Genomic DNA, 15,721 nt, shown 5'->3' with positions numbered 1-15,721 from the left:
TTTTTCTTTGTAATTTCACTTGTTTGCTTAGCTCCAAAATGTAATTAATGAAACTGTTTCAGCAGTAATATGAGTATTTACCTAGACAGAAGCTGTTCTAAATTAAATGGATGGTGCGAAATAAGCATGTGTACTGTTGCAATGTAAATGACATTAAAGTGGCCAGTTCCATTGTCATTCAAAGATTATTGTTCTTTGTGATTATTAGTGGTGTTTCAATTTTCTGTTTTCTATGAATTAAGGATCTGGTCAGAAATAATTTGTGTTACAGCCAATTCTGTTTCTTATTTTTCACATAGTCGTTCAAAAAGCGCTATTTTCAACTGACACAATTGTCAGACCACTCGTACATAATGAACTTTTATAAAGATGAAAAGATTTCAAAAGAACCCAAAGGCTGCATCTTTTTGGATTCCTGTACAGGGGTGGTGCAGGTAAGTCAGAAGTTTTCAAAATATGGCTAGATTTACTATATGAGTGCCTTTATTGCCTCTGCATTTTCTCAGCCATTTTTAATTTTAACAGTTCTTTGCTCTTGAAGACTAGAATCCTTATAAATATCCCTTCTCTTCTAAACACATTGTACAATATGTTATGTTCAGAACCTCTCATTGCCCATACAGTACTCCCTATGCTGATTCCCAACTTTTCATTATAAAAATAAAAACATTCATCCTAGTTAATTTTTCCTTATGTATAAATAAAAAGATTTGCAATTATGCCACATACCAAAAACAAACATTTGCTTTTTTTCTCAGCAAATATTCATAAATCAAAATTCTCCTTCATTTTTCAGTCTCTGAACAACTTTCCGTATTTTAATCTCATTCCACCTATCCATGCTTGTCATCTAACAAAATAGCCATATTTCCAAGACTGTCTATGTGCAGAATGTTGAACAGTACATTCCAAGATTCATCTTCTTTTATTATCACCATTTCTTAAGAGTACAGCAACTTATGAATTTTTGCTCCTTTAAGTGGAATTTTAATATACAAAATGGAATACCGGTATATCTTAAAATTGCCAGTTTGGCTTTTCTTTCATGAACAAAATTTCTCATGGCATCTTAAATGTACCACGTGATGCTTTGTTTTTGTATGAACAGTTTAATAAAGCTCCTTAGTCTAAAAAAAAAAACTTCGTATTTTTTGTTGAATGGTTGAATGTTTGAAGTCAATATAAAGTTCAATTCTGCCAGAACGGTAATCCTAAAAACAGACTTCAAATACAAGATCTGGTTCGCTTTTTCTGAATCCCAATAATAGAAAAGCCCTTTTATACAAAGCAAAACAAAAACAAAACCCCTTCTCTCGTTATTTTTTTCTTTATTTCAGAAGTCCAGCTTTTGTTTCTCCTGTTGCTCTCTGTAAGGGAATAAAAGTTGACTTCTGTTGAATTAACCATGCTCTTTTTCTGGCAGTTCTATTAACTGATCTAAACAATCTTCTTATCACCTTTGATGTGGTTCTATATGCTTCTTTAAAAGAATGAGTTCTAAGTAAAATGGCCCAAGCTGAACAAATGGTTCAAAGACTTTTGAGATAATTCTGGTGTGCATACAGAAATCAGTGTGCATAACCATTTCTCATTTAAATTACATAGAAAAGCTACCCAAATAGCTTTTTAACGCATGCCTAATGAGATTTTCCAGATCATGTTTACATTTTAAAACTGTACCCTATTTGCCTTTGCCAAATGGAGAGAAAAGATGCAAATATATTCTGGTCCCATGCATTGCCCCTGATTCATTACAGTATCTAACTTAGTTAAAACTGGTATCCATAGCTTTCAACTACATATGATGCAGTACAGGTTTTATCTAGTTTGCTTGTAAAAATGCTTTCTTCTAATCGCTAAAAAGGATGGAATTTTGTAAGAGTCCAAGGGCATTATGTTCAAAGATTGTTTTTTTCTTTGTTCTATAAACATTGCACAATTATTTATTTAGTATTTAATTTTTATGTTATTGAAAGTCCAAATCCTTAGCAGTACATAAGTAAATCAAATACAAATCAAATGCACTCTACTTAGTGCCAAGCCATTTAGAGCTTTATAAATTAAAACCAGCAACCAGTATTTTAAATTGTACCAAGAAATGTTTTGGAAACTGGTGCCTAACTTATAAATACCTCCATAACCCATTACTGATGTCTACTGCCAGTCATCAAATAGTGAAAATCCATTTTTATAGCATATACCAAAGGATAGTGTGGTGTATCATTTAATTCTGTAGTTTATTACCATTAAGAAAGTTTTTGTCCTGTTAAGAATTGGATAATATTCATTTTAAAAGCCTTTTGGTTAATACCTTGACAACAACAACAACAACAACAACAACAACAATAACAATAACAATAATAATAATAATAATAATAATAATAATAATAATAATAATAATATTTTAATTTGTATACCGCCCTTCTCCCGAAGGACTCAGGGCGGTGCACAACCAGAATAAAATACAAAAAGAACAGTACATATAATATTAAGAACAACCCCTTAAAAAACTTATTCAATTGGCCAAAAATTTAAAATACAATAACACCCTATAAAATTTACAAAAATTTAAAACCCATAAAAGCAAATTAAAAATTTTAAAATCAAGCCAATCCAGCTAAACGGAATAAATAGGTTTTAAGTTCGCGGCGAAAGGTCCGAAGGTAGGATAGTTGACGAAGTCCAGGGGGAAGTTCGTTCCACAGGGTAGGAGCCCCCACAGAGAAGGCCCTCCCCCTGGGGGCCGCCAGTCAACATTGCTTGGCTGACGGCACCCTAAGGAGTCCCTCTCTGTGAGAACGCACCGGTCGCTGGGAGTTAGAAGATGGCAGTAGACAGTCCCGTTAATATCCTGGTCCTAAACCATGGAGCGCTTTGAAGGTAGTCACCAATACCTTGAAGTGCACCCGGAAGACAACAGGCAGCCAGTGCAGTCTGCGCAGGATGGGTGTTACATGGGAGCTCCGAACCGCTCCCTCTATTACCCGCGCAGCTGCATTAACTGGACTAACTGGAGTCTCCGGGTGCTCTTCAAGGGGAGCCCCATGTAGAAAGCATTGCAATAGTCCAAGCGAGAGGTCACGAGAGCATGAGTGACCGTGCATAGGGAATCCCGGTCCAGGTCTCCGGGTGCTCTTCAAGGGGAGCCCCATGTAGAAAGCATTGCAATAGTCCAAGCGAGAGGTCACGAGAGCATGAGTGACCGTGCATAGGGCATCCCGGTCCAGGAAGGGGCGCAACAGGTGAATCAGGTGAACCTGATAAACCTGATAAAAAACTCTCCTGGAGACGGTCATCAAATGGTCTTTGAAAGACAACCGCCGATCCAGGAGAACGCCCAAGTTGCGCACCCTTTCCATCGGGGCCAATGACTCGCCCCCAACAGTCAGCCGCAGTGCCGGCATCCACAGCCACTCCATCTTGGAGGGATTAAGTTTGAGCCTGTTCCTCCCCATCCAGACCCGTATGGCTTCCAGACACCGGGACAGTACTTTGACAGCTTCATTGGGGTGGCCTGGGGTGGAAAAGTACAGCTGCGTATCATCAGCGTACAGTTGGTACCTCACCTCAAAACCACTGATGATCTCACCCAGCAGTTTCATATAGATGTTGAACAGGAGAGGCGAGAGAATCGATCCCTGCGGCACCCCACACATGAGGTGCCTCGGGGTCGATCTCTGCCCCCCGGTCAACACCGTCTGCATCCGGTCAGAGAGGTAGGAGGAGAACCACCAATAAACAGTGCCTCCCACTCCCAAACCCTCCAACCGGCGCAGCAAGATACCATGTCGATGGTATCGAAAGCCGCTGAGAGATCTAATAGGACCAGGGCAGAGGAGTAACCCTTATCCCTGGCCCTCCAGAGATCATCAACCAATGCGACCAAAGCCGTCTCTGTACTGTATCCGGGCCGGAAGCCGGACTGGAACGGGTCTAGATAGACGGTTTCATCCAGGTACTGGGGTAATTGACGTGCCACCGCACTCTGTATTCTGGTGGGCACATCTCCACTAGGGGAACCCCCCCTTCCATGCCCAACCAGGTCTCCGTAATGTCCATAACGTCTGTGGTCCCTTCCTGAATTAGATCTGAGATCAGGGGGACTTTGTTAACCACAGACCTTGCATTGCATAACCTCAGCCGGAGGCCCAAGTCCCGAGTACTCTGGCCACCCGGGGAACGGGAAGAAGCAGGGGGGCCGGAGCACACGATCGCTCTTAAATAGCGAGGGCGTACTCCCAAAACCTGATGTGCCCCCCCCTTCCGCCATATCTGCCTCTCCCACTTACCGTGTCAATAGCACAACCCTGATAAGCTGGAATGAAACCCTCCCCCACCTCCCTCGGACCTAACTTAATGCCACGAACGCACATTGGACTTGGCTCCCTCCCTGACGGGTTTCCCTCCCCACCCATTCTACCCCTTCCCCCTCCAACCCAAACTTGTCAATTTCCATCCTCCCTGTAAAATTCCCATTAAAACTCCCCTTAAAAAATCAATTAAATTAATTGATTTAATTGATCAATCAAGTTAATTAAAAATCCCCTAAGTCTCCTATTCTTGGCATGCCACCTCTCGGGGTTCCAAAACCCGTCCTCAAGATGGGCCCTCGATAACGTAGAGGGCCAAACTCGCGAGAGAGGGGAATCTCGCAGGGCAAGAAGGTCGCCACTGAAAATGTCCGCATAGTAGAAGTCCGGCAAACAGACCCATCCTGGACCAGTCAAGATGGTAACTGACAACACCAGCAATTCCGGGTGAGAAACAGTCTGGGAATAGTTCTTAGGTGGTAGATGGACAAAACCGCCATGATTCAGTCAACCCCTCATATACACCAACCCCTCATATACAATCCAGAGGGGTGGTCTGTGGAAGAAGGGGGAGGGAAAAGATGGAGTCCTACAATAGCGTTTGCTAGGATTGTCCAGGACCGTCCTCAATTCCCCCAACTGGGGACTGAAGATCTTAAAGGGTCCTCCGCAGCCAGCCCATAGGCGTCCTCAGAATATTGAAAAGGCGTCCGCAAGGTCCGTGGTCGTCCTTCAAGATGACAAAAAGGCGTCCACCGGGCCAGTTGGTGACCACTAGGCCAAACCGCCAGGCCGCCAAACCGCCAGGCCACACACGCGCCCACTGGGCCAAGCTGCTCGACCGCCGAGCCATCTCTCTCCCAAAGTCCAGGGGGGGGCCCAAGGTCTTGAAAGGTCCCCCACAGTCAGCACATAGATGTCCTCTAGATGATAAAGAGGGCATCCACTAGGCCCGTGGATGGCCTTCAAGATGACGAAGAAGGCGTCCATCGGCCCTGTTTGCGACCACTAAGCCAGGCCGCCAGGCCGCCAAACTGGCCAGGCCACTAGGCCGCACGATTGCCCGCTGGATTCGGCCACTCACCACCAAGCCAGTTCGCCGGACCCAGCCGCCCACCATCAGGCCAGGCCATCACGGCCGGGCCGCTGAAAAAAGCCCGGCTGCCGCCACCACCGCTGGAAAAGGCCAGGCCGCGGCCGCCGCCAATAATAACACTGCCTGGGGGAGAGAGCTCCGGGGCTCCTCCTGAAGCAACACCAAGCCAGGCTGCCGCCGCCACCGCCACTAAGTAGCCCGGCCGCCGCTGCCACCACTGGAAAAGGCCAGGCCACCGCCGTCGCTGATAATACCGCCACCGGGGGGAGAGTGCTCCGGGGCTCCTCCTGAAGCAACCCGGAGCCGCTCAGCCTCAATCCACCCATCTTCTGACTGCCCGCACTGTCCTTTACCCGGGGGAGGGTCCAAATTCTCAAAAAGACCCCCCCTAGCCCGGTCGGGTCCAAAAAAGGCCCGTCGCCGCATCTCCCATTTAGCAGCGCGGCGCCATCTTGGACATGCGCATAAACCTAAGACAAAAATCCATCCTTAAGTTTTTCTTCTCTAGTGAAAGATTCATTAGTTTTGCTGTCTTCTTTTCAGTATGCTTTATTATTTTTCAAATATTCTCTCTTACCATTTTTGTGCTTCCTTTGTAATTAAAAGTAGTTTTATATCTCTTATTAAATCATTAATTTAACATATTGACCATATTTAATTAATGTGATCAGATTTTAGTTACATTTAAATTAAATTTAATATTTTTTCTAGATCTATCTAATTTTTCTCCAGGTCTTACCCACTTCCTGGGGCATTATCTCCATCCCCCCAGTATTATTCAAAGATAAATAATTCTTGAAATGTTACCTAATTCTACTATTAAATACATGGAATAAAATCTTCCACAGTTCTAAAGAAACCTGTATCCATAGCTGATCCTCATATTATCAGAAGAACTAGACTAAAACAAACTCATACAGTATAAAAATTGAAGAAGAGTAATCACTCAAATTAGTGTGCGGTTTAAGGAATGGGTAATTCCATCTCTAATATAAACTGATCCAAGTCTGGGGTAGCTGCTGCAACCTATCTGATGTGGTGTTTCTGACATTCTTTTTGCATGTTCTAATGTTGAAGTTTAAATTAAATGTAGGAAACAGCTCAGTTCTCTTTTTTAAAAATGCATTTGAAAAATTGTCTATTAATTTTGCTGCAGAAGGAAACATTTTGCTAAATATTTGGGAATGTGAAGCTTTTGCATTTCATCTTTTATTCCTTTAATAAAGATGCTGACTTCTTGCTATACTATATAATGCACAACAGGAAAACACCTTTTTTTAAAAAAAAAGTTCAATCACATTCTGCTGTTGAATTTAAACATGAAAAACACTTCAACATGTAAAGTATAGATTATATATTAATGATATACCGGTATTCCTTATTTTGGAATGCTATTTATGCTTTTATTTATAGATTGACCAAATCTTGGCTCCTTTCAGTTAGTGTGTTTCCTTCTCTATCAGTTTCCCTATGATATTAGGTCATTAGACAGGACATTCATTATAATTCCTTTCTTCTTTGAAATTGGAGTGGAAAAAACCCTTCCCTATACAAGCACACAGATAGTCTTTCTTTACAATATTAATCTTCCAATAAGCTTGACAGATTTAATTTTATCTTTACTGTCAAAAATGTTGACATTTCTTTAAAAGTTCAGCAGACTTAGAGTAGGTTAAATATAAGGGATATGCTTTGTAGTTTTATAGATACTTTGCAGATTTTATTTGCAGAAATGATGCATCTTATATTTTATTATAATGGACTTTGTTGGTTTAAATTCTGTTGTTTTGCAAGAATCAAATGTAAACCATACAACTAAAATAATAATTCCTTAATAAGCTAGAGATAATGTAGCCACTAATTTGTGTGTGGTTACTTCTATTTTATATATTTTTTAAAAAATGAATTATTCATTCAACCATGCAAATGCTACCTAATGCTTTGCCATCAGATACTGTCTTGCAAACTGACATTTCCGACTGATGTCTGCTCTGCTACTTCTAATTCTACTTTAGTGTCCTCTGTCTCTGTATCTTTCCATAGAGAATGCTTGTTGCAGGCATGGAGGCAAATTTAAATATCACTATCCTTCTACAACGTACCCAGAAACTGGAATCTTTATCAGACTCTTTCACCCATAATAGATACCATGCAGAGACTCCACGGCAAGGGTGTCAAACTCACGTTGTTACGGCAGATCACATGACGTATCGGGACTTTTTTCCCCTTCGCTAAACCGGGCATGGGCCTGGCCAGCATGTGACGCATCCGGCACTTGGGCCTGGAGTTTGACAGCCCTGCTCTAGGGTTGTGACTATAAAGTTAATACTTGATACTTTTATCAAGTTAATACTAATGATTAATTTTCAAACTCTTTTGAATAATTTTGAATAACAATTTTGTTTTTATCTTAATTTTTAAAACTTTTATAAAAAAATTTAAGCTTAAGTTTCATTATTTTGATATTTTATCTGTACTTTTTATTTATACATAATCAGTTCATAAATACTGAAATAAAAGTAAATAAAACAGTGAAAAATTAAGAGCAGGAAGAGCATTTCCTCTCCCTATCCATGATTTTGCCCTAGTAGCTTTTCTTCTTCATTTGTATCATTTATTTTAACCCGCTGAAACTTATAACGGAAGTTGAAATGGAATTGGAAATATGAAAGACCGAGAGAAACCAAATTGCACCAATTTATGCATAAGAGCACCAACGTGCCTACCATTCCTATCCTAATGTTCCCTTTGATTGTATCCAATTTCATATAGTTATTACATACTTATGATTATATATATGCTTATATATCGTATAGTTATTTCATGATTATGCCTATATATACTGTTGTGACAAATAAATAAATAAAATAAAATAAAAAAATAGAACCCTTTACTCCCAAAAATTTAAAAAATTGTGGAATTCTTGCAATTTCTGACAAATTCGGAAATTTTTAAAGAGCAAACATTTTGGATTGTTTTCAAAGTTGGGCTCCACCTTCATTCTTCAAATGTACAAAAAAGGATAGAGTAGATAAATATGTTGCAATCTACCAGCTTCGGAACTGTATGTGAGAAACTCTGTGGTTCAGTTTTCTTTTCCTTTGCTATACTGTTAGATCAATTTAGAGGAAGAAATACATAGGATCCAGCTGCTCTCTTCAGCTGTCAGCAGCTGAAAATATTTATCAAGTGTCCAAGCAGCTGTCTTACTTGAATAGTTTTACATGGGACTTTCCAACATGTTAAACTGAAAGCAATTTTTTTGCAAATATTTGACAGTTCTGTGTAATAGAAAGCAGGTGCAAACCATACTATTGAACCTGCTGATAATGTTTCAGACATGTGTCATCTCTTAACAAAGCCACTGCCTACCCATGAAGCAGTAGTTGGGAATCTGGGAGCCCTTAAATCAAGGACTTTTCAGAGACAGTGCCAATCCTTCAAGAACCCTGTAACTGTCAAGAGTACCTTGATAGAGAAAGAACAACTCTTTTTGGGATTCAGCTTCAGCCTGTTTCACTCAGTCCAGACTCCAACAGCCTTCAGGCATTGGAACAAAACAGCAAAGGAATCTCTTGCAGGTGTTTGTTACTAAGAGTCTATTCAACATTGTGTGTGTGCGTGCGTGCGTGTGTGAGAGAAAAAGAGAAAAACTATAGACTTCCCAACAAAACTATAGAAATAAGGAATGCAGCTGTTAAAGGACTCATATGCACATTTGCACAGTAAGCATACATGCACTGGATTAATTTTAAAATTGTCTTTTTAAAATGTTTATATGTTGCTTTTCCAATGTTCAGAGAAATGCTTAACTATTTATGGAGAACTCTGAAAGATTAAAAGGATATGAAGAGGTGCACACCATCTGGCATCTCTGCCCTCTTTTAACATGTAATAGTCATTGTTTGTCATCAGGCACCCTGATATATTTCTGAGTATTGCCATATTTCCACACAGAAAGCTTCTAAAATTAGAGCTTGCTTTCTCTCCAAACTGAATGTACCTGACAGGGCTACTAGTGACAGAATACAAAATAAAAGAGTTTGGAGACTAGGTTGACCCTCTCCTCCCTGTGACAACCTCACAAATATTGAAAGATTGCTATCATGTCACTCATAATCCTTTTCTGTATTGGATTATACATTCTCAGTTTCCCCAACCGTTCATTGTACAGTTTAGCCTCCAGCCCCCTAATTATCTTTGTTGGTCTTTGCATTCTTTCTAGAGTCTCAACATCTTTTTTCTCTTGTTATGACCAACTGGATGCAGTATTCCAAGTGCGGTATAAAGTGATGCTACACTCCAAATGATCTTGATACAGTGATGAAATTCAATTTTTTTTACTACCGGTTCTGTGGGCATGGCTTAGTGGTCATTGCTTGGTGGTCGTGGAAGGAGAAGGATATTGCAAAATCTCTATTCCCACTCCACTCCTGGGGTAAAGATATTACAAAGTCTCCATTCTCTAGGGCCACCCAGAGGTGGTATTTGCTAGTTCTCTGAACTACTCAAAATTTCCGCTACCGGTTCTCCAGAACTGTCAGAACCTGCTGGATTTCATTCCTGTCTTGATACTATCCCTCTATTGATGCAGCCTAGGCCTACATTAGGTTTTTTTTGCAACTACAGCACACTTGAATTCTAGAGTCAACAATGGTATATAAGTGCAATTGAGTCTTTCCTTCCTTGTCTTCAGCAAAGCATGGGCAATCCAGTAACTGTAGATCAAAACTGAACATTTTATTCCTCAACTTTTCCCATGAAACATACTGCAAAAAAAATCTTACTAGTTTTCAGCGGAAACATAAAATAAGAAAGTGTGCTATGCCCTTAAATAAATTTTGAATATAAAAAATTACAATAATTAAATATCTATGAAAAAATATCTGATTTATTTTTATGATGACACAATGTCATTAATTTTCTCACTCTGTGTTGCCTCTGGCATTGAAAATAGTAAATGATACCAAGCTGCCAAAAAATTCCGTAGACCTGCATTAAAGGATAGCAGATTAACAGTTCTAAGTAATTAACTTTTTCCGGATGGAGACATAGATTTCCTGCCTTCTGCTTAATTGCTTTGAAAATATTTCTAGTTACATTGCATTTAATGCAGCAAAAATTAGGATGTCTGGCTTTTATGCATGTCTGTGTGTATATGAATCTCAAGTAGTATTTGAATTCCTGAGAGACTTTTTTTAACCTTCAAGAAAGTAAAATAAACAAAGATGTTTTCTTGTTTCTTCTGAATAACATGAGATGAAGGGAAATAATTTGAGCACAGATTTAAAAGGAGCTCTTTCTTTGGAGTTTTTGCTTGAAAAAAAATATTTGCATAAGATAACAAGGGCTGTAAAGAAGATGATTATAAGGGATCCAGTGAAATCAGCAACCGATTAATTAGGGCATTATAATATCAACAGTCATCATTGTTTCTATGTTTCTATCTAAAATAATAGCATGTTGCTTTGCTTGCATGTGTTTCAGTATTTATTTTCTATTTTCTTCTGTAACTTGACTAAATGAAGTTATTTTAGCACTCCTCTGAATACAGCTTGGTATGCCTAAAACTAATGAATATGAATTCATTTTTGTCTTCAGAGTAATAAATATCAGCCAGTCTAAGCAAGAGTGGGAACAATTTCAGATATTACAGTTCTTTCCCCTTGGTAACTTCCATTTAGCAATATACTAATCAGAAAAACTATTTGATTAACTTCTTTGGATAATATGACTCTGAAATCTTAGTAGTAGCATTACTATACTGAATGTTCCAAAAAGAAGACATTTGAGAATGAAATATGCATTGCTTTTATATCAAAAATTATGATATTTAGGCACACACACACACCATAGTAGATATGTGTGTGTGTGTGCAGGAAACACACATGCACAACCACACACACGCTGCTGCTTATGTGGTAAATACTAAATGGTGTCATGCTAACCTTTCCATGACAATAGAAGTCATCTATTTGTGAAATAGAGAGGAAGAAGGCTTTCTACATTCTCCCATTTCCACTATACCTCATGCACCACAAAATCCCCTCCAAAGAACTTCTGTTTCTGGAGCATATCTGAAGTAAACCCAGGAATAGATGAGAAGACATTGCTGAAATCAAATAATCTTCATGTTCCATTTACCAGAATGGAGTCATTAATTTCTCTGAGAATATTATTGCTATATTCTATTCATAGCACAGCTAGCCTTTTCACAAACAAAACTAATAAAATTAGAAAACAAAAAATACATTCCATTCACACGGCATTAAATTTGTATATATTTGTATGAATAGGAAGATAATCTGGTGTGCCTAAATGAATCATATTTATAAAGTAGCATGCATGAATAAGTGGCTTTGGTGCTGCACAAAGACCTCAGCCAAACAGAGGAATGTCACCATAATCTCCAGAAATCTAGGGCTACAAACCCCACCTACAAGCACATCACCATCACCACCAGACTGATCATTTCTAACAGCATAATCAGATTTTTTATTTATTTTTTATTTTATTTATTTGTCACAACAGTATATATAAGCATAAGCATGAAATAACTATACGATATATAAGCATATATATAATCATAAGTATGTAATAATTATATGAAATTGGATACAATCAAAGGGAACATTAGGACAGGAATAGTAGGCATGGTGGTGCTCTTATGCACGCCCCTTACAGACCTCTTAGGAATGGGGTGAGGTCAGTAGTGGGTTGCTACCAGTTCTCCCCAGTTCGCAAGAACCGGTAGTAAACATTTTGAGTAGTTTGGAGAACCGGTAGTAAAAATTCTGCCTGGCCCCGCCCCCAATCTATTGCTGCCTCCCAACTCCCAGCTGATCAGCTAGAAGGAAAAAATCAAGACTGACTTGTTGAAGAAGAGAGAAAAAAACAAGACACCGTCCCTTTAAATTGATCGGCTGCTTCTCAGCCAGGAGATTGCTTGGCAAAGAAGAAGTGGGGGGGGGGGAACGCTGTCATTTTAAATTGACAGAGCGGCTAGAAACTCCGTTCTGAGTCAGCTGAACAACAAATTGGATAAGAGGAGGAATTCTTATATGGTTCAATGTTTTGGGGTTTGTGCAACATGGGCTTTGTGTTTCTAAAAAGGTTTGGGCGATTTCCATTGTGAAGTATCCTGTCTTGAATGAGTTTTCTGCCTGCTTTTAAATGGAGCCAAACTTCCGGCTTCCACTTTCTATGATCTCTAAGCATGCTGTTTTCTGCTTACAAAGTTTCCTTTATGCAGCTGGCAGGAATGTGGAATTCCAGGCAGGTTCCTTGCTAGCAGCTTGATTATTCCTTAATTATCTGGGATATTTTATTTGGGAAATGAAGAGGGGGGAGTTTGATTCCTTCCCAGAACAGATTAGTGGGGTGGGGAGGAAATGAGGATTTTGAAGTAACCTTCCCCTGGAGAGGGGAGGAAATGGGGATTTTAGGCTTGCTGTCAAACATCAGCCATAATACTAATGATTGTTTTGAACAATATGCAGGTTGTATTACATGAATGGCTATTTTATATGTGAAATTATGACTGAAACCTATATAGGTTCACACTATCAGGAAGTTTATCCTTAGTTTTAGGTTGCTTCTCTCTTTGTTGAGTTTCCATCCATTGCTTCTTGTTTTGCCTTCTGTTGCTTTGGAAAATACTTCCTCCCACTTCTTTCTAGCAGCCCCTTAAAAGCCTGTTGCCTATCACACTCTTGGGCAAAGTATGTGAGCCATTTCCTCCTTTCAGTGGTCCATGAAAGTGCATCTATAGCAGAGGTCTCTAACCTTGGCCAGTTTAAGACTTTAAGACAGCAAAGCTGGCTGAGGAATTCTGGGAGTTGAAGTGGCAAAGTTTGGAGACCCCTGATCTGTAGTATGTAGATAATAAAGTTGCAAAAAGGTGAACAACATTTTTGCAGAACTATAGATACGTTGAGGCTGGGTGTCACAAGGAATGGTTGGGAGGGGACGGGCCAGGCGAGATACCCCTTGACATGAGAGACATTGAGTTGTCCATGCCTACCCAGTCATATGACCATCAAGCCATGCCCACTGTCACATGACCATCAAGCCACGGCCACAAAATAAGCCACGCCCACAGAACCAGTAGCAAAAAAAATTAGAACCCACCCCTGGGTGAGGTCAATAGTAGATAGTTTTTGGTTAAAATTTTGGGGATTTTGGGAAGAGACCACAGAGTCTGATAGTGCATTCCAGGCATTAACAACTCTGTTACTGAAGTCATATTTTCTGCAATCAAGATTGGAGCGGTTCACATTAAGCTTAAATCTATTGTGTGCTCGTGTATTGTTGCGATTGAAGCTGAAGTAGTCTTCAACAGGAAGGACGTTGTAACAGATGATTCTATGAGTTAAACTCAGGTCATGTCGAAGGCGGCGGAGTTCTAAATTTTCTAAACCCAGGATTTAAAGTCTGGTGGCATAAGGTATTTTGTTGTAATCAGAGGAGTGAAGAACTCTTCTTGTAAAATATTGCTGGACACGCTCAATTGTATTAATGTCAGAAATGAGGTATGCGTTCCAGGCAGATGAGCTGTAATCAAGAATTGGTCTAGCAAATGTTTTATATGCTCTGGTTAGTAGTGTAGTGTTTCTGGAGAAGAAGCTACGCAAGATTTGGTTTACAACTCTTAAAGCCTTTTTTGCGATGTAGTTGCAGTGGGCACTTAGTTGCACTTAGATCATTTGATATGAAAATTACAAGGTCTTTAACAGGGTGGGGGTCATCTGTAATGTAATGTCCATCGAGCTAGTATTTAGTGTTCAGATTCTTTTTTCCAATGTGTAAGACAGAGCATTTGTTGGTTAAGATTTGGAGTTGCCAAGTTTTTGACCATTCTGACACAAAGTCAAGGTCTTTTTGAAGGGTAGCTGTATTGTTGGTGGTGTTAAATAGTTTGACATCGTCAGCAAAGAGAACACAATTACTTATAATATGGTCACAGAGATCATTAATGTATAATATGAAGGGTGTTGGTCCAAGAATGCTGCCTTGGGGAACGCCACTTTTGACAGGAACCGATTTGATAGAGCATTGCCAATTTTGACCACTTGTTGTCTGTTCAACAGGAAAGTTGTTATCCAATTGTGGAGGGGTCCGGAGATGCCGTAGGATTTTAGTTTTAGGAGACGTTTATCGTGTACCACAGAGTCAAAGGCTTTACAGAAGTCTATGTAAATTGCATCTATTGCTTTGCCCTGATCAAGATTTGTAGTCCATATGTTTTACAGTGAAGAAATTGTAAATTACAGGATAATTTTTTTCTGAAACCAAATTGTTTATTAGAGAGTAGGTTGTTTGTTTCTAGGTGGAAGGTAATGGATTGGTTGATGATTGATTCCATTACTTTGCAGGTGATGCAGCATAAAGAGATTGGTCTGTAATTTTCAACTAGTCTGGGGTCTCCTTTTTTGAAGACAGGAATGACCGTGGCTAGTGACCAAAGTTTGGGAAGAGAGCTGGTCCTGAAAGATTTTTCAAAGATTATGCTTAGCAGTTCTGCTATATTAGTGGAAAGCTTTTTTAAGAAGTATGCACATAGTCCATCAGGTCCAATAGATAGAGATGGTTTCAGTTTGCGAAGTGCCTTTTCAACATTATCTTCTGTGAAATCTATTTGTGTTAGGTCATTGTACTCATTCTGGGGAATGTTGGGTAGGAGCCATAACTGTTAACAAAGACTGATCCAAAGAATGTGTTAAAGAGGTTTGCTTTAACTGTTTCATTATTATATTCTTTGCCATTAAATCCTTTTATTGGTGGGATGGATCTCGAGTCTTTAAGTTTGTTGTTCACAAAATTATAAAAAGCACGACTGGATTTTGTGTGCAGAAGGTCTTCTTCTTGTTTGGTGTGGTAATTGGTGCATTCAATTTTTATTTGGTTGCATATATTTTTGTAGTGGTTTCTGAAGTTGGCTACATAGCCAGTTTTGTTTCTTCGCCAGAGGATTTTAGTTTTAGGAGACGTTTATCGTGTACCACAGAGTCAAAAGCTTTACATGAGTCTATGTAAATTGCATCTATTGCTTTGCCCTGATCAAGATTTGTAGTCCATATGTTTTACAGTGAAGAAGTTGTAAATTACAGGATAAATTTTTTCTGAAACCAAATTGTTTATTAGAGAGTAGGTTGTTTGTTTCTAGGTGGAGGGTAATGGATTGGTTGATGATTGATTCCATTACTTTGCAGGTGATGCAGCATAAAGAGATTGGTCTGTAATTTTCAACTAGTCTGGGGTCTCCTTTTTTGAAGACAGGAATGACCGTGGCTAGTGACCAAAGTTTGGGAAGAGA

At 39.4% G+C, this 15,721-nt stretch overlaps 1 protein-coding gene across 1 annotated transcript in view; it reads left to right on the top strand.

Annotated features, from left to right (window-relative positions):
* DOCK10 (dedicator of cytokinesis 10) overlaps positions 1-15,721 on the top strand; it is a 160,962-nt gene that overhangs the window by 57,664 nt on the left and 87,577 nt on the right. Inside the window, exon 7 of the mRNA XM_058188345.1 lies at positions 300-434. Coding sequence (XP_058044328.1) covers positions 300-434 — 135 coding nt within the window. The remainder of the gene's footprint in view (positions 1-299; positions 435-15,721) is intronic.

This window comes from Ahaetulla prasina, chromosome 6 (assembly GCF_028640845.1).
Source record: "Ahaetulla prasina isolate Xishuangbanna chromosome 6, ASM2864084v1, whole genome shotgun sequence".
Lineage (NCBI taxonomy): Eukaryota > Metazoa > Chordata > Lepidosauria > Squamata > Colubridae > Ahaetulla > Ahaetulla prasina.
Note: the sequence above shows the minus strand (reverse complement) of the source record. Positions and strands in the feature narration are given on the sequence as shown.